The sequence below is a fragment of the Budorcas taxicolor genome, chromosome 23, assembly GCF_023091745.1.
Source record: "Budorcas taxicolor isolate Tak-1 chromosome 23, Takin1.1, whole genome shotgun sequence".
Lineage (NCBI taxonomy): Eukaryota > Metazoa > Chordata > Mammalia > Artiodactyla > Bovidae > Budorcas > Budorcas taxicolor.
The window spans coordinates 12,868,814-12,888,363 of record NC_068932.1 but is presented as its reverse complement, the minus strand read 5'-3'; the positions used below and the strand labels follow the sequence as shown (position 1 = coordinate 12,888,363).

Below are 19,550 nucleotides of genomic sequence, written 5' to 3'. Positions count from 1 at the left end.
GGCCCTGAAGGGTGGGGCGGAGGCCGCTGCTCTAACCCCTGCTCTGCGCTTTTACACGTCTTGTCCAACCAATCTCTCTTAACTAAATCTGTCATCTTATGTTATTATACCTGTTTGCATGAGTAAGACCTAACCAAAAATTCCTGAGTGAAAAAACTTACTATTTACATCTTTGCTCATGTCCATGATGCTGCTGCTGCTGCTAAGTCGCTTCGGTCGTGTCCGACTCTGTGCGACCCCATAGATGGCAGCCCACCAGGCTCCCCCGTCCCTGGGATTCTCCAGGCAAGAACACTGGAGTGGGCTGCCATTTCCTTCTCCAATGCATGAAAGTGAAAAGAGAAAGTGAAGTCGCTCAGTTGTGTCCGACTCTTAGCGACCCAATGGACTGCAGCCCACCAGGCTCCTCCGTCCATGGGATAGTCGATAATACTCACTGAATCACTATGCTAATACGTATTTCTTTTTGCAAGATGCTGGGAAAACTTAATCAGCATTGAGGAATTCAACTCACTGGCTTACAGATCACACAGAGGAAGTTAAGGAAAAGTTCACAGGTACTTTATGACATCCATCTAAACCAACTACACTGTTCATAAAATGTATTAGCCATGACGTGGATAGCTTTTGAGTTGCAAATAAAAATAGAGAAACAAAAGAGAAAACGAAAAGAGAATGAATAAAAGGGTTGAAGGTGCTGTGTGTCATGAAATGACTCGAGTCTGAGTTGGTGACTACACTTAAAAAGGGAAAAACAGTGTATGTGTATGAACTCCCAACAAAGGTATAAAAGGAGATGGAAGGAGAAATAGAGGTGTGATTCTCCATGTTGGCCACTAGGTGGTGGCATTGACCCAGGACGGTTCAGTTTTGAGGGTTAGACATCAGGAAGGAGCCTGAAGTAAGCAAGCAACTGCTTGGCAATTTGCAGGCAAGGAAGTATCAGAAAGGGACATTCTATTTGCTTATGTTAATAAAAACTTAGAAAGCCAACATTTTGAGACACTAGGAAAATTTATCAACAAGTTATAGAAGATTTACTATAAAATGATTATAAAAATAATAACTGAAGTTGTCCACTCACCTTTACTACGTTGTCCCCTGATTGTCCATTATTTCGTAAACAATCTAGACATATAGCAATTTGTGGGTCACTTCTGTGATAGTCTTTATCATCTTGGTTTTCATCACCTTCTTCATCTGCTTTAGGCTTGTCAGCTTTTGACATATCATCTGTATAATTTAAACAAACCCAAGTTAGATATAACTCAAAGTTGATTTTATAGTTAAGCAACAATACACCAACCATGAGAACAAAGATCAAATTTAAAAAACATTTCTTAACAGTTCTTGATGAAGAATAACCGAAAATTTTAGTACCTTTAAAATGTTCCAAGCAACTCAATAATGGAAATATTTTTAAAAAACCATTAAGTGACTCATTAGCATAGCTTACAAATTCTGGACTCAACAGGATATCCAAATGAAAGATTTAGGACTAACTATATTTGGTCACAAAATGACTGCCATTAGTGATTAGACCACTTAGAAATTGACAGGATATAAAAATACTTCCACCCTCAAGAAGAAAATGGCAACCCACTCCAGTAATCCTGCCTGTAAATTCCATGGACAGAGGAGCCTGGCGGGCTATAGTCCAGGGGGTCACGAAGAGTCAGACACAACTTAGTCACTAAACAACACAACAATATATATTTGATAAATTAATCATTTTGAACATACATTGTTTAAAGAAATGTATAAAACGTTTTTTTTAACTACATCGTTTAAACAGTTCAGTCAACGTATGTAATTAGAATTTCAAGTTTGTATAAACATAATAAAGTGTTTTTGATCAAAGAAAAAAAGGCTTCCAAATTCTATATTTATTCAAAGTTTAAAACTAAGTAAACTAAATATTTAGTAAAACTAAAATATTTAAGTTCAAAATTAATTAGCTAGTGAAATAGCGAGTAGAATGAATCAGCTTTGTTAACATGCATGTAACTAACATTAAAACACCATCAAAGAAACCTGAGAATATTTCATATTATAATCAGATGTATTTAACCTATGAAATGCCAGCAGGCTACATATAATGCACATATATTTAATGATTCGTTTGTTTATTGAGAGCCTTTAATTCTGTTAGACGAAGCCTGAGGGAACAACACTGAAACTATGAGGTCATCCTCACTCTTACAGCGTCAGGGTATAGAAGGTGGTACAGGCAAGTAAAGAAAACAGACGGAGAAGCTGATAGACTCTGATGTAAGAGGTAAGACGGGCCAAGTGGGCACACATAACAGAGGGGGTAAGAAACCCAAATTCTGTGGTGAAGCGAAGATTCAGGGGCGATTTCCAGATAAAATGTAAGCTGAAACTTGAAAGAGCGAGCCAGCCAAGCATTACAGTATAGAAAAGCCCAGGAAAAAAACAGACCAGTTAGATTAAAAAAAAGAGATGAGTTAGCTTCTCTGTAACGACTGTGGAAAAGCATCCCAGATGTGCTATACAGGGGAGGTGGGTGTTCTCTCCTGCCTTTTTATAGACAGGAACTGCCTTCTATGGACCAAGCTCCAGCTCCAAGAAAAGGTCTAAATCCTCTACCCAATTTAAGACCAAATATGACAGAACTATTTTTAAAAGACAGAATATGGGGGGAAAGGAGAGAAACACAGCTCAGGCTGTGGTCCTTCACTAGGCCCTCTGTAAGCCGCAGTCGTGGGCTAACCTGACCACACAGCTTCTGATGACAAGCCCTGGCTCCTACTGTCTTGAAAACGTAGTTAAAAACGGGAACATTCAGTCAATTTTACCTATATTTTTTACTATGGCACTACTGTATAAATTGCAGTTTACATCTGGGTAAAATAAGCCTTTAATTAAGTCTTTTTTTGCCAGGCTTGGCTTCTTTGCCCATTTCAGTGTTTTAATTATAGATTAAAAATAATCCCTTGCTACCTTATTCCATTCAAAATTATTCTCAAACTTTCCCTGCTTTAGGAAGCCAGTCCTGCACAGTTCAGATGAACAAAAAAAAAACCTCTGATCCCCATTTTTCATATGAAGAGAGAAAGCCATTTCAAATATACGTATGTAATTGATAATCCTGTGAATCTTATGGGAAAACCAAAGGTGGAAAACTGAGCTCTATAGAAGAATGAGCCTACAAAAACACATGCAATCCTTGAAAAATTTCAGTGGTATTCAGGCCATCCTGAAACAAATCTCTTATTAAATGACAAAACGAAAGGACACTTCTTCCTTATAATTTCATATATGTTGTACTTTTTTTCCTTTTATGTGAATTATATACGTACTAAAAGCCTTTTCTCTACCCAGTAATGTCTGCCAGTTTCCTTAATTATTAAAAATTACTCACTGCTGAATCTCCTGGGATCTAAAAGGCAAATGTGAACACTTAACATATGTGAGGGGGAAAGTTCCCAGAAACACCTAGAAATATTTTTCAAATCTCAGAATATATAAATTTGTATTATTGGAACTTTACCTATGAAAAGTTCATTCCAGATTATCAGAGCATAGCAAGATCCTCTGATCTATATGGCTTTCAGCTACATTCAAGTCCCTTCTCCTATTAAATATACAAAATAAAATAAATACAACCATAACCCCCTCACTGTTCAGCTGCAGGCTGTGGCTATTTCTTCAGTTTCCTATACCTCTTCAGCTAATTCTGCTATAATCAGTGGTCACTTTTCTGTCTTATCTCCTTTTTCTCTTCCCAGTTTCCTCTATTTCCAATTACCTTCAATTGGACTGATCCAGATTTTACATGCATTTACACAAAATCTCATGATTCTATATTAAAAGTTCATAATGACAGAAAAGTTCATAATATAAAGGGGTACACAATATTATTGTACAGGAGAAATTTGAGCTTGGAGAGAGAGATGAGTTCACCACAGCTACAAAAAGCTAAGAAATTCCAACAGATAGAAGTAAAAAAAAAAAGTCACCTTGTCCATTTTCTTGAGGCTTATTTTTCTTCCAAAATTCAGACTCACGCTCAAGTTCTTCTAATTTGAAAGAAAAAAAGTATAAAAATAATAGAAACAATCACAAAATCGTTAACAAAAATGGTGATTTTACGAAACAAAAAATCTGCAAGAATTCAAGGAGTAACTTACGTTCTCGTAGTCCAGGAACCAACTTAAATATAATTTCCTCTAGTGTGTTATCCAACCTTCCAAAGAGGAAAAAAGAGAATATACTAACAATAAAGACATTAAAATCCAGTATGTAAATGTTTAAGATTTGCATCTCACATATATTACAACATATAGAACATATGGTTTTAGCACAAGCACCATACCCAACTACTCTGTAGGTGGAACACATTTATTTCCAGCCTGTCCCAGTAGCAGACAGATGATAAAAATGGTCCCGTCTCCCGTTCTCCCTATAATCTACCCACCCTGAACAGGACTGTGATTAAGGGAGGGGGTCTTTTCCTCCACGCTGAGAATATGGGCCAGCCTCGAAACATACTCAGGCCAAAGAATGTGGCGCAAGTGTCACCGCTGAGCTCTGAGCCCAAGCCTGAGGCATTTCATGTGCTTTGGCGCACTTTCTTGGAACCCTGCCACCATACGAGCAAGTCTGGAGGATGAGACACCACGTCCTACAGAGCCAAGCTGCCCTGGTAAGGCCATCTCAGACCAGTTCATGGGCAGCCCAACCCAACAGGACAGAACCCAGCCAGGATCAGCAGAGCAGTGACCCACCAGCCTCTAACTGCAGTCACCTAAGTGAGCCCAGCCAAGACCAGCAGGCCCACCTGGATCTGTGAACCACACAGAACTGCAAGGAATCAAAACTGCTTTTAGTGTTGTTTTCAGCATGAAATTCAGGTGTGGTCTGTTATACACCAATAGCTGATCCAGCCACTTTTCAAAATCTCTACGACAACTCTGGTAGAGAAAGAAAATCTCCATTCTGAGAAAGTGAGACCATTTTCCCTAATAAAAAACCTAATACTGGGGACTTCCCTTGTGGTCCAGGGGTTAGGACTCCACCCTTCCACTGCAGGGGTGCACGTTCAATCCCTGGTTGGGGAAGTAAGATCCCGCATGCCAAACATCAGCGTGGCCAGAACAAAAGCCCGCTATCTTGCCATTGCTCCTGTCTCCTTTCCCTCCTGGATCTGAGCAACTCCTCCTTTCCATGGCTTCACTTCTCATCTCGCCCTCCTGCTCCTGCAGCACCCTTCCCTCTCGTCTCCTTCCTTCTGCTCAACTGCAGTACTCTTCTCTGACAATAAACATGGACACTTTTCTCACATCTAAACCACCCTCCCCCCCAATCCTGGCTTAACCTATCGTCTTCTCAAGCCGTTGCTGCTGCTGCTAAGTCGCTTCAGTTGTGTCTGACTCTGTGCGACCCCATAGATGGCAGCCCACCAGGCTCCACCGTCCCTGGGATTCTCCAGGCAAGAACACTGGCGTGGGTTGCCATTTCCTTCTCCAATGCATGAAAGTGAAAAGGGAAAGTGAAGCTACTCAGCTGTGTCCAACTCTTAGCGACCCTAAGGACTACAGCCCACCAGGCTCCTCTGTCCATGGGATTTTCCAGGCAAGAGTACTGGAGTGGGGTGCCATTGCCTTCTCAAGCCGTTAGCAGATTCTCAACCTCTTCTTCCAACTGGAAAACTTTGAAAGCATAACCAACATGATTTCTGTCGTATATTTTTTGCTTCTCTTACTTCACAGACCTTCCCAAATCATCAATAACTTCCATTATTGAATAGATTTTAAAAGAAATTTTAGAGTTAAAATTTAAAAAAATTTTAATTACTTTTAAAGCCATTTTTCTCCTCATGCTCTGCAGCAGTTTGTCAATGCTGCCTGGCGATGCCTCTTTGAAAATTTCCTTTCTCGATTTTTCTTTTCTCCTATCGACTTTCTTTGTTCCCTAGATATTTTTCTTTTTCCAACTACTTCTACCTCCGAGGATTCTCCTTTGCTCTGCTCTCTGATCTCTTCTACATACTTCCTTTCCTGAGGATCTCATCCACTTTTGTGACTTCAAAACTAACATACAGGCAGATCACACACACACACACGCACACTCTCTCTCTCTCTCTCTCTCTCTCTCTCTGTGAAGCTCAAGTTCCATATTTCCAACAGATGCCGAATATCTCAAGCTCCTCCTTTCTGTTCATCTATGTCAAGATTATGTCTTTTCCTTCAACAAAATATCTCTGAAAACCTGCCTTACTTTCTTAAAGTTAAATCCAGAAATGATACCGTATCACTCCCAAGTAGGCTCAAAATGCAAGCATTATCTTCACCTAGCTGTCTCTCGTTTCACATGTTTACTCATCCAGCCCCCTTCTCGGTGTTTCTCCCACCCAGTCTTTTCACACTTCCCATCCTTCTGTTCCCTCAGTTAGCACCCTACTTAGAGGACAGCCCAGAGACAGTCTCCTTATCCTTGACATGTTCATAACGAATTTTCCTTAGGCACTAATCTGATCATTACTTGCCTGCTCAAGAACTAATTTCTTCCCAACACCCGGCTTAAGGTGTTCTTATAACTTGAGTCCAACCTACAAATTGCAGGTGGTGCTGCTGTCTGGTCACTCTTCTCTAGCCAGCTGGCCTGGTCAGTCATCCCTAGGGATGCCTGGCCTTTTCCAACCTGTTTTTCTGCCTCACGCTCTTCATCCTGGCTCAAATACTCTTTTCCCAGTCCTACTCTCCAGCCGAACCAATGTCACCTTATTCTTCAGGACACACATACTAACTCATTCAGTTTTCCCAGTCTATTTAACAGCTGCAGTATTTAAAAGAAGTATTATTTCTCTTAATATTTGTTCTATCAACAAAACACATATATTAACACAAAAGTAACAAATCAAACTCCCCCCAACCTTAAATGCTATATTAAAATATCACATTCGCTTGCCCCACCCTTCCTATTCCTGATTCCTACAACCCCAGGTACAACCACTTTCAAATCCAAGCTGTTTCTATTAGTATTTACTTTCATATTTCTATATATATTATAGATAGACAGAGAAAAAACAAAGCCATTCCTTTTTTGCTGTCTAGATTTTTCTCACCTCCTTCTGTGGGAGATAAGGCTTTAGCTCTCTTGACATCATCCCGCCATGCCCCTGTCCTCCCAACACGCACTCTCTCCTAACTCTCCTCTTCCTGATAGTCTTCCTGCCGTTTTTGTGTTTAACAGTGAACGTTTACACGATTATGACTATATAAATATTCACAGTGTACTCTGATTAAAGACATCCCCTCGTTCAGCTTTTTTCTTTCCCTGGAGTATAGTAACTATTTACTTTTCTTCAATTTCTACATACCCATTCGCCAATTCTCTAACATAATTTCTTCTTACTATGTACAAACAGGGGCTTCCCTGATAGCTCAGCTGGTAAAGAATCTGCCTGCAATGCAGGAGCCCCTGGTTCGATTCCTGGTTCGGGAAGATACTCTGGAGAAGGGATAGGCTCAGTTCAATCACTCAGTTGTGTCCGACTCTTTGCAACCCCATGGACTGCAGCACGCCAGGCCTCGCTGTCCTCCTCCAATCACTGGAGTTTACGCAAACTCATGTCCATTGAGTCTGTGATGCCATCCAACCATCTCATCCTCTGTCATCCCCTTCTCCTCCTGCCTTTAATCTTTCCCAGCATCAGGGTCTTTTCAAATGAGCCGGCTCTTCGCAGCAGGTAGCCAAAGTATTGGAGTTTCAACTTCAACATCAGTCCTTCCAATGAACATTCAGGACTGATTTCCTTTAGGATGGACTGGTTGGATCTTACCCACTTCAGTATTCCTGGACTTCCCCTGTGGCTCAGCGGGTAAAGAATCAGCCTGTAACGTGGGAGGACCTGGGTTCGATCCCTGGGTTGGAAAGATTCTCTGGAGAAAGGAATGGCTACCCACTCCAGTATTCTGGCCTGGAGAGCTCCATGGGCTGCACAGTCCATGGAGTCTCAAGAGTCAGAAAGGACTGAGTGACTTTCACTCACTCACTCACTCATGTACAAACAGATCAGGAATCAACCAGTTTCATTTCTGTCCCTGTAATATGCATCATTCCTCGCCAACTTCATGTGCTCTCTGCCCTGCTCATCCAGTTTAGAATTTACTTCTCAGTCAGTCATCATTAAAGCCACAGCTTCCATGTTCCTTTGATTCCCTTGTCCCCACCTCACCTGATCAAATTATTTGGTACAACTACAACGCTAGTTAAACCCAACTCTCTGTTAACTTGTGCTGGTAGCCATTGGGCTGGAAAAAAAAAAAAAAAACACAACCACACCCCTTCAAATTCATACCTACAACCCAGATGTGCCTTTAAGACTTCCAGGACTCTTACTACACTTCCCCAGTTCACATATTCTCTTACTTTCCTGCACAACACATGTTTCCCTCTCCAACATTTTCTGCTCAGTGAGACACAAATGTCTACAGAATCTGAGCACCGACCGTATCGACCTGTGGCAACTGCATGCATGTGCACGCTGCCCTCCCACCTGCTGCTGCAGAGGGTCTGCTGATGCTTCCACATGAAGCCAGTCTCTTCAGCTGTTACACTCCACACCCTCGGCCCTCCAAAGAACACTGCTTCAGCAATGTCCCCTCTCCCCCACTCTCCTATTATTATCTCTTTGCTCTTCCTTGGATTACTCCTTTCAAACATGTCAGTATTGCTCCCACATCACAAAATAAAAGCCTTCTTGACTGTACTTCTTTGAACAGTGACCACCCCATATCTTTGCCCCCATTAGTGGCAAAACTTGAAAAAAAGCTGTTGATGCTCGCTGTTTCTAACTCTTGCGCCTCCCCTTCTCTCTTGAAACAGTCCAGTTATGTTTCGCCTCACGGTTCCGCTGAAAGTGCTTCTGTCAAGGCTGCTGACCTCCAATTGTTAAATCCAACTGCCAACTCTCAGTCTTCACCTTACAACATCACAGTCCAGCACGCACGCATCTTTGCTTGGCTTCTAGGCCACACAGTCTGGAAGCTTCCGTCTCCTATACTGACTGTGCCTTTTCAGTATCCTTTGCTGGTTACTCCCCCTCTTCCTGATCTGTCAACTTCAGAATGTTCCAGGGACCCAGCCTCGGTCCTCCATACTTCTCTCTGCACTCATGCCCTTATGTACTCCTGTCTTGTCCCACGGTTTTAAATACTGTCTGCACACTGAAGACCACCAGATTTTTAACCCCAGCGAGACCTCTCTCAAGTCAAGAATTGTATATTCACCAGCCAACTTCCCTCTTCTCTGAAATGATTAATAGACTCAACATGTCCAAATCCAAACTCCCCATCTGTGAAGTGAAAGTTGCTCAGTCCTATACAGTCCATGGAATTCTCCAGGCCAGAATGCTGGAATGGGTAGCCTTTCCCTTCTCCAGGGGATCTTCCCAACCCAGGGATTGAACCCAGGTCTCCCCCATTGCAAGGAGATTCTTTACAACTGAGCCACCAGGGAGCCTAAGATCTGCCAGCCCCAAACCTGCTCTCTCCTTACTTAGCCTTCCTTATCTCACCCTCTAGCTGCTTAGGTCAGATACAGGCCCCATCTCCGAGCTCCTGACCCCTGCCCATGCGGTTCCTCAGACAAGCCGCAGGTGCCCTCCTGACCTAGAACAGGCCTACTTCCCCCAGATCTGTGCGTGGCTGTTCCCTCAGAGACAGCGATCCTAGGCTCCGATCCCACCTTCTCATTGAGGCCTATCCTCACCATTGTATTTAGAACTAGCATCTGTCCGCCCTTCACCGCCTCCCTTCCTCCCACCATGTCCCTCACTTGCAGCACTTCTCAGAGTTGCTGATTCAGAGGGTCTGAGGTGGGGCCCCAAAACTGTCATTTCTATTAAGATTGTAATGGTGTGGGGACCAAACTTTGAAAGCCAATGGAGCAGACATTTACTTATAGACAAATTACTCCAACTATAGACACTAAAATAGAAAAAAAGTCAAAGATATAAGACCTGAAAATCCAGATTTACAGAATGATGGCAAACACTACACAGAGATGAACGTTTATGAGGGCTCTTTACTATGGTAGGAACCGTGGGGAGAAACATGGGTTCAGTGGTTTGTGGCGGGAAGTGACATTTGAGTTTGCTGGGCCTCAGGCAATGTAGTGTCACTCCTATAAACTTCCATTCACAATCTTGAAAAAGGGTTTGGTTTGGATTAGGACCTTATAGAGCACTTCTAACTTTAAAAATATATGACTATACTTCTTTATATTATTACTATTTATTTGGTATAATGATTATACCATTAAGAAAAGGGTACTCATTTTAAAATTCTTTTTGGTTTTACATAATGTACACTTGTAGAATTGGAGAAGGCAATGGCACCCCACTCCAGTACTCTTGCCTCGAAAATCCCATGGGCAGAGGAGCCTGGTGGGCTGCAGTCCATGGGGTCGCGAAGAGTTGGACACGACTGAGCGACTTCACCTTCACTTTTCACTTTCATGCATTGGAGATGGAAATGGCAACCCACTCCAGTGTTCTTGCCTGGAGAATCCCAGGGACGGGGGAGCCTGGTGGGCTGCTGTCTATGGGGTTGCATAGAGTCAGACATGACTGAAGCGACTTAGCAGCAGCACACTTGTAGAATATATGATAGATTTTTAAAAATTAAGAGTCCCACGACTAGTATCCCTGTTAGTTCTGCCCTCTTTCCACTACCATGTAGCTCAACAAATACAGAGTACTGTGTAGAATAATAAAATACTAAAAATAACTGCAACTAAAGTCACCCTGAGATCCTGAGATAACGTTGTAATTTTTAATTTGGAAATGTATTTCTTAGATATTTAATATGTACAGCCTTATTTTTCATTTCTTCTTAATAAAATAAATTGAAATAAAATGCTTTAAAACAAAAATCAAAGCCTATATTAACTGAGTCAAGGCACCAGCAAGTATTATGATGCATAATAAGAATTATTAAGAGCTTATATAATGATTTAAGTTAGAGGAACTAAAAATATATTGACATACCTCAACATTTCTAATGGGTTTGTCTCATGAACCTGGTTGCCACACCTTGGACAATCATTGCTATCTTCAAAGTGCTGGACAATACAAGTCTTGCAGACTGAGAAGAAACAAGATGTTAGATTAAAATACATCACTTGAACTTAGTATAATTAGACAGTCCCTATAAATCATCTACTACACATAAAATGCTATTAATCAAACTTTATAAAACCTTAAAATGATAACACTATTTTAAAAAACACCTGAAATAAAGCCTACTGCCACAATATAAAAATTAACTATTTTGATTATTGTTATTCTTAAATATATTCACAAACCAAACAATTCATTCATAGTATGTAAAAACGTTGATGCATTTACATACAACAATAGATTTTCTCATTTAAAGAAGCAGAACAAGGAACAGTAAAGGCTGGTAAATCTGAATTTATTTCTTTTGCTAAAAGTTTACTTGAATGCAATATAAATAGTACTTAATAATATTTGAGAGTTCTCAACATGCCTGGATTAGTTTTTATGGGCAGGGTGCTCCTGGGACAAACCAGGAGTTTCAACAGAACTTCTGGCCCGTGCAGAGTATGATGCGTCCGTGCTCACAGGACCATAATCCCAAGGGCCATGAAGTATAGCCAGTGACATCAAGCTGGTGCAAATGCACAAGAGGTAAGCCAAAAGAACCACCGAGGATTAATTAATTAAGATGTTAAATAAAGCTTATTATAAATAAAGACAACAGAAATACCATTTGTGGCTTTTGGGGCACGAGTCTATATAGCCAACCCCTCCTCCAAATAATACTAATCTTTCTGGTTATGACTCTCTCCCACCTTTTCCCTAAGCTTCTTATTTACCAACTTTCTTGCCCCAAAACCTCAGACATAAACAGCACCTGAACTGTAAAAAATTTTCAGCCCAATTCCCTATCCCAATGCCCCCTCTTCCATTTTATTACCCTATGTAATCTGAAATTTTCACCTGTACAGATCAGCTCCCCCTTTTACGACTTCATTACAAACTATTTTTCTCCCCTCTGCAGGCCCTGGACTATCTAGAAGCAGCGAAAATTTATCTATACGACTGACCTAGAATAAACACCAGGATTCCTACCACTGAGATTAGGTCTGAAAATTCAAACTTATCACATACACTGGTCAGAGAAACAATGGTCAGGGTAGACTTCTCCTAGGAAACTAATTTTAAAATTATCAGTACATACAGTATTTCCTTTCACTTATTTATTCATTGATTCAATAGCCAGCTTCCCTGGTGGCTGAGAAGGCAGAGTCTGCCTGTAATACAGGAGACCTGGGTTCGATCCCTGAGTCGGGAAGATCCCCTGGAGAAGGAAATGGCAACCCAGTGCGGTATTCTTGCCAGAAAATGCCATGGATGGAGAAGCCTGGTGGGCTACAGTCCATGGGGTCGCAAAGAGTTGGACAGGACTGAGAGATGGACACTTTCACTTTTCACTTGCAACAGCCAAGCATTATACTAGGAGCTGGGGGACGCAGGGATAAACAAAACAAAGTTCATACTCTTATGGAGCTTACCTTCTATTTGGGAAGTCAAAGAATTTTAGTTAGTAATAAGTGCTATCTACAAAACAGACAAAAAATTGTAGCGAGAGAGAGTGCTGCAGGCTGGGGGCTATTTTAGGTAAGAGTGATCAGGGTAGGACTTCTTCCTGAGAAGATGACATCTGAGCAGATTTTTTTGCTGGATGAGTACACCTGGGCGCCCTATTCGCTACATCTTTTTACCGTTACATACAGCTATTGGGGTAACACTACTACATTTCTCCCCAAATTTGGGTGAAAAACAGCAGTACAAAACCCTAAAAAAAAAAAAAGCTTAGATGTGAATATTTCTTTTCTCCAAATTTCCTGGCCTCCAAAACATTCTGAATGTCTTTTTTAAAAGTTAATGTTTGGGAAGGAAGGGCTACCTTGCTAATCAATACTGAGCAGAGGCGGGAAAAGCTGAATTCTTTAGCAGACTGCTGGTATTTGCTGTTCTCCCAGGGACACCAGATAAATCTCTAAAATGTGGGAAAGAAGGCAAATAGGACAGATAAGAGGCAAGAATGAAGGGTATTAGGAAGCCTGATCCTGTCCTGAACTTCAGCTCCCGCCCTGGAACTCTGATGGTTATGGTTCAAAAGGTTTATCATTCTCAGGAATTCCTGGTTGTCTCTCGCCCTCGGCCAACAGAGAGGCACTTGACATATCCAGAGCAAGTGCTCATGTGGGTCAGCTAGAAGGCTAAGGGTAGGAGCCTGTCTTCCCAGGGACAAAGATACTAATCCAGGTTGATGCAGAAAGAAATGTCAGGCTCATTTGTCCAGAGGTGCACACAGTTTCAAGAATAAGGCTGCTTGAGGCCAAGGCAGCCTCAAGGTGCTCAGGGATGGGACCAGTAATCTGTATTCCAGATCTGGACTGATAGCCACTAGCAGAATGTGGCTCCTGAGCACCTGAAATGTTGCTAGTTCAAGTTGAGATGTGCTCTAAGTATAAATTACACACCAGATCTCAAAGACTGACAATGAAAAGAATAATCCTATTAATAATTTTCATATTAACATGTTGGAGTGATAATATTTTAGACATACCAGATTAAATAAAATATATTAAAACTAATTTCCTTTCTTTATTTAATGTGGCTACTAGAAAACTTAAAATTACATTGGTAGCTCACATTTTATTTCTACTGTGCAGAACAGAGGGAGTAGAAAGCCCCATTAGGAGGCAACTTTATTTCTCACACAAATGTGTGAGATACAGTATCTTATTCTACTTTTGCAGATAAAAGAGAAGAGGTTCTCACAAGCCAGGTGACCTGCCTTCCCTGATGAATGGCAGCACAGACACTTGAATCCAGGTTTTCTGATATGGGATCACAAATTTTGTTAGATTAAAAACATTTTTTTTAACAAAGGAAAAAAAAATAAAAACTTTTTTTCAACAAAGGAAAAGAATGTAATGTAGAAATACAACTCCAAAAACATCTTCAGCTTCTCTGCTAAATCCGACTACCAACTAAACATGACAGATAAGCCATCCCATCAGTGCAGTTCAGTTGCGTCTGACTCTTTGTGACCTCATGAATCGCAGCACGCCACACCTCCCTGTCCATCACCAACTCCTGGAGTTCACCCAAACTCATGTCCATCGAGTTGGTGATGCCATCCAGCCATCTCATCCTCTGTTGTCCCCTTCTCCTCCTGCCCCCAATCCCTCCCGGCATCAGAGTCTTTTCCAATGAGTCAACTCTTCTCCTGAGGTGGCCAAAGTACTGGAGTTTCAGTTTTAGCATCAGTCCTTCCAAAGAACACCCAGGACTGATCTCCTTTAGAATGGACTGGTTGGATCTCCTTGCAGTCCAAGGGACTCTTAAGAGTCCTCCTCAACACCACAGTTCAAAAGCATCAATTCTTCGGCACTCAGCTTTCTTCACAGTCCAATTCTCACATCCATACATGACCACTTGATAAACCATAGCCTTGACTAGATGGACCTTTGTTGGCAAAGTAATAGCTCTGCTTTTTAATATGCTGTCTAGGTTGGTCATAACTTTCCTTCCAAGGAGTAAGCATCTTTTAATTTCTAGGCTGCAATCACCATCTGCAGTCATTTTGGAGCCCCCCAAAATAAAGTCTGACACTGTTTCCCCATCTATTTCCCATGAAGTGATGGGACCAGATGCCATGATCTTAGTTTTCTGAATGTTGAGCTTTAAGCCAACTTTTTCATTCTCCTCTTTCACTTTCATCAAGAGGCTTTTTAATTCCATAATTCTGCCATAAGGGTGGTATCATCTGTATATCTGAGGTTATTGATATTTCTCCCGGCAATCTTGATTCCAGCTTGTGCTATGGAATTAAGCCATCCCACAGGATGTAGGAACTAACCTTACTACATAAAGCATTACATTAAAAGAATTAAATATTTTTTCATAGGCTAAGGCCCATAATTATTTTTAATTAAAAATTTTCCCCCAACAGTTTACGAGAAAAATTTAAGATGCTAAAATATTTTTATTCTAGTTTTCTTTTTTGTTCAGATGTTTTGGGTGGATGTCATCATTTTCATCAAAATCATCAATGCTTAAAAGGTTTATGCAACAGGCACCTTCTTATGCTTTTGAATTGTGCTGGAGAAGACTTAAGAATCCCCTGGACTGCAAGAAGAAAACCAGTCAATCCTAAAGGAAATCAGCCCTGAATATTCCTTGGAAGGACTGTTGCTGAAGCTCCAACACTCTGGCCACCTGATGCGAAGAGCTGAGTCACTGGAAAAGGCTCTAAGGCTGGGAAAGATTGAAGGTGAAAGGAGAAGGGAGTGGCAGAGGACGAGATGGTCAGATAGCATCACTGACTCAATGGACATGAATTTGAGCAAACTCCAGGAGACAGAGGAGGACAGAGGAGCCTCGCCCGCTACAGTCTCTGGGGTAGCAAAGAGACAGACACGACTTAGGGATTGAACAATAACAAGCAATACTCTCAAGTGCCTCAACATATAGTTGACATAATTTAATATTCATTACAACCCCATTAATTAGGTAATATTATCAGGCCTCTTACAGATGAAGAAATTGAATAGAGAACTTTAGAAATTTGCCAAAAATCATGGAGTCCATAAGTGGTGAAAGCCAGGACTTGAATCAAGAGCCCATTTTCTTACTCAATGCATGCCTATATGCTACATTTTCTTCTAATTTTATATCTACAGGTCTAAAGAATACAGAAAAAGAAAGCCTGATCCCTTAATTTGGGAGCCTTAAATATGTCCAAAAGGAGAATTCGAACTCCTTCAGTATCTTATATAGTCCTTAAAAGAAAATCCCAAGAAACTCTAGAAATACATCTTCCATACTCTTTTAAAAGCTGTTAATAAAGCACAACCTTACACAAATTAGAACCTGAGAAAATCCAGGCCAGAAGTTCAGTGAAACTGAAAAAAGTAAAATGAGAATTTGTTTTCGCTCAGATGCTTTAAAAAAATCACTATAAAACTGACCTTTGATTCCTAGTTTATACTAGCTGAAAAACATTTTTTAAATATCTTTAAGATTTAATACTAAGCTAACTGCTCAACTGCTATACTGGTTAACTCAGGTGGTTCAAGAATAATGTTTATAAAGGTCCCAGTCTGCTGTTAAGGCTGTGTGTGGAGACCAAATAAAGTCTTCACCCTCAGCAGCCACTCTAAAGAGACATGCTGGAGAAAGCAGAAACACCTGGTCAGAAAGGGAATTAGGCTCACCAAAGATATCCCCAGTTGGAAAAACACTTAAATGGCAACAAGTGCTAGCGTTTACTGAACACTAACCAAATAGAAGGTTCTGGGCTCGGGACTTTGTATGGATTACAGTATGGAGCTACCATCCCCCTCCGGCAAAGGAGGAATGCAATACTGGAGAGCCTGAGCAGGTTGCCCACATGTGCCCAGCTGTGCAACAGACAGGGCATCTATCCCCAGCCTGGATGTCCAGCTCAAGGCCTAAAATCCAAACCACTCCACTACACATCTTAAAGCCAATACCATTTGGTCCCAGGCATCAGGATTTCATATTTTTAACTGATCTTTATATTTAGCTCATCAGAACCATCATTAAACTTCTGCCAAAGCTTACTAAGTGATATTGTTCCTTTTGCTGTGCCTTAGATTTAAACTAGGTTGTTAAACAAATTGACAAAGAGTCATGTGTCATCTGAAGCAGTAGTTCTCAAATTTTGATGGGCACCACAATCACCAGTGAGATTTTTTTTTTTTTTTTTTAAAGAACAGATTCAGAGGCCTCATCCCAGAGCAATTAAATCAAAATCTCTGGGATTGGCACCAGGACTCCAACTCTGCAAAGCTCTCTTACTGAGGCAGCCAGAAGACAACTGGGAAATCCTGGCCACCAAATACTTACTGGTGAATGCCTCATTGAGGCTGCCCAGTCCAGGAGCTGGCCGTCTGCCAAGTCATAACCAGAAGGCACTGTGTTATTCACCATCAGGAGATCATTTTGACAGAAGACAAAATATAACCACAAGAATACGGGATTACTGTGTTGTTCCCCTAGAGGGCAGGTTTACATGAGAAGCCCAGATAGTACAGCACGTGGTTCTAGCAGGGAAAAGACAGTCTTGAGGCAGACAGCTCAATCTGAATCCCAGATCTGCTATTAGGCAAATTACTCTGTGTGTCTCTGTACAGGGGGATAACAAGGATATCTATCTCACGTGGCTCTTATGAGGATTAAATGAGCTAATATACATAAAATGTGTAAATGAGTAACTGGTAACTTCTATTTAATAAATGTGAGCTATCACTATAAATCAGCTTGCCCGATGAGCATAAAAATCCTAACAAAAAGGCATCGGCAATCGAATATTGAACGGCATCAGACCATGATTAGTTTGACACATCTATCTTAAGTAACAGATGATCTTGCTAATGGAACTTGAAATGTCGATCATGTACTGGAATTAACCGTCTGCAGCCATATTTACCCTAGAGATAGTCTCGCAACTCAAGCATCAAATTGATGACACACCACGTCACCTAAATGGGAACTGCCTATCTTTGCACATATGACACTTCTTTTTCTGGGGCTGAGGATACAAGACTGATCAACACTTCGATACTCCTTCCTTAATACGTTTAATACAATTCCAGCATAGCCTCCTGGGTACAGGAGAAACCTTGTTGTGTCTCTTCCTGATCACTTTCCATATACTTGCTCAGAAGCACGATTTCTAAGTTGACTCCAATAGTTCAACTATTAAAAGGCTCTTCCACATTTTAATTTTCAAATTCTTGAGGGGGGCAGTTCGTCACAACAGGTACAAGGCCCACTAGCTGTTGCTATCTCACATGTATGGCCCACCCACATCTCTCACAGAAAACTAGCTTCCTAGCTTTGATGACAGTGAAAGGGAAAGTGGCTCAGTAGTGTCTGACTCTTTGCGACCCTGTGGGCTAGACAGTCCATGGAATTCTCCAGGCCAGAATACTGGAGTGGGTAGCCTTTCCCTTCTCCAGGGGATCTTCCCAACCCAGGGATTGAACCCAGGTCTCTCGCTTTGTGGGCAGATTCTTTACCAGCTGAGCCGCAAGGGAAGCCCCGATGACACGGTGATCTACAGCAATTTCTCTTTTTGAGCACCACTTCTGATATCGTGGATAACAAAACAGTAACAGTCTTTTCTCTCATGTCCTTGGTCATGTCATTCATTAGTAGTCCTGTTTATTAAAAGTGATCAAATGCTGACTTTGTTAAAATCATCTGAATGTGTTGGTTTTAACTCTCAACAAAGGAGTAGATTTTTTCTTACTTCCTGAAGCACATCACTATCTTTATATGCCCTTCTTGATAACACTCATTTGACACAGTTTGCCTTTGAAAAATTTGTCTTTTATCTGCTAACAGTTTGTAAGTAAACTGTGATCATCGGCAAAGAGAAGAGGCATCAGCTTGCTGCTTTTGATACGTATTTACATGTAAAACTGATATTATTTTTAAAGATTTCCAGAACAGTTGTAATTTGCTTCCATGAGACAGGATCTCCTAGTTTTACTCATAAAAGGGACTAATGAACATCTTTATTTCTCTTACACAGCACAGTTCTTTCAAAGGCCTACATGAGTTACAATTTCACAGAGAACACAAAGGACAGCGTTACTATCGAGGAGACTGCTTTATTCTTGCTTTGCCAGGACAGAGGGACAGACAGCAAGGCCTGCTGAGCCAGGTTAGGAGAGTCTTGGGGCTTCAGCACAGGAGGTGAATCCGAGACCAAGCAGGCCAGGAGACCACAAAGTCCAGGAAGGCTTTCTACAGACAGACTTAAGGAGTCAAGTGGGACTCCAGGGTGAGGCCCACCATGCCCTCATTGCCCTCCTCATCGGTATGAATTCCACGGCCGACCAGAATAATCACTTTCACAGGCAGACTCTGGACAGCTCCGCTCTACTACAACTCTTCTTTTGTCATACTTAATCAGGTAAACTGTCAACCTGGGCTATATCCAACTCTACACACTGCTCTACAGGATTACCGCTGAACACTGCGGGAGAAAAACATGCACCATGCTGACTGGTCCTCACCTTAAATTCTTGATCATGACCCTCAAAAGCGGGTCCTTCATCTGCCAGGTGGTCACACTCAACACCCTAATTCCATATGCTCTTCACCAATATTTATAACTCAGTTGGTAAAGAGTCCGCCTGCAATGCAGGAGACCCTGGTTCGATTCCTAGGTTGGTAAGATCCCCTGGAGAAGGGATAGGCTACCCACTTCAGTATTCTTGGGCTTTTCCTGGTGGCTCAGCTGGTAAAGAATCCTCCTGCAATGCGGAAGCCCTAGGTTTGATCCCTGGGTTGGGAAGATTCCCTGGAGAAGGGAAAGCCGACCCACTCCAGTATTCTGGCCTGGAAAATTCCATGGACTATACAGTCCATGGGGTCACAAAGAGTCAGACACGACTGAGTGACTTTCACTTTTCTCCTCTCTCCTTGAACCCCCACTTTTACTTCC

General features: G+C 41.5%; 1 protein-coding gene across 4 annotated transcripts in view; it reads right to left on the bottom strand.

The window, feature by feature from the left end:
- PCGF5 (polycomb group ring finger 5) overlaps positions 1-19,550 on the bottom strand; it is a 55,718-nt gene that overhangs the window by 24,784 nt on the left and 11,384 nt on the right. For 3 of the 4 annotated variants that reach the window (XR_008201429.1, XR_008201430.1, XM_052660878.1), the window contains exons 2-5: positions 11,018-11,114; positions 4,155-4,210; positions 3,984-4,043; positions 1,085-1,233 (exon numbers count right to left, since the gene is read on the bottom strand). Coding sequence is in view for 1 of the 4 variants with exons in the window: in XM_052660878.1 (XP_052516838.1) it covers positions 1,085-1,233; positions 3,984-4,043; positions 4,155-4,210; positions 11,018-11,114 (362 nt within the window). In the remaining 3 variants the exon portion in view is untranslated. The remainder of the gene's footprint in view (positions 1-1,084; positions 1,234-3,983; positions 4,044-4,154; positions 4,211-11,017; positions 11,115-19,550) is intronic. The other variant, XR_008201431.1, reaches the window with a different exon arrangement.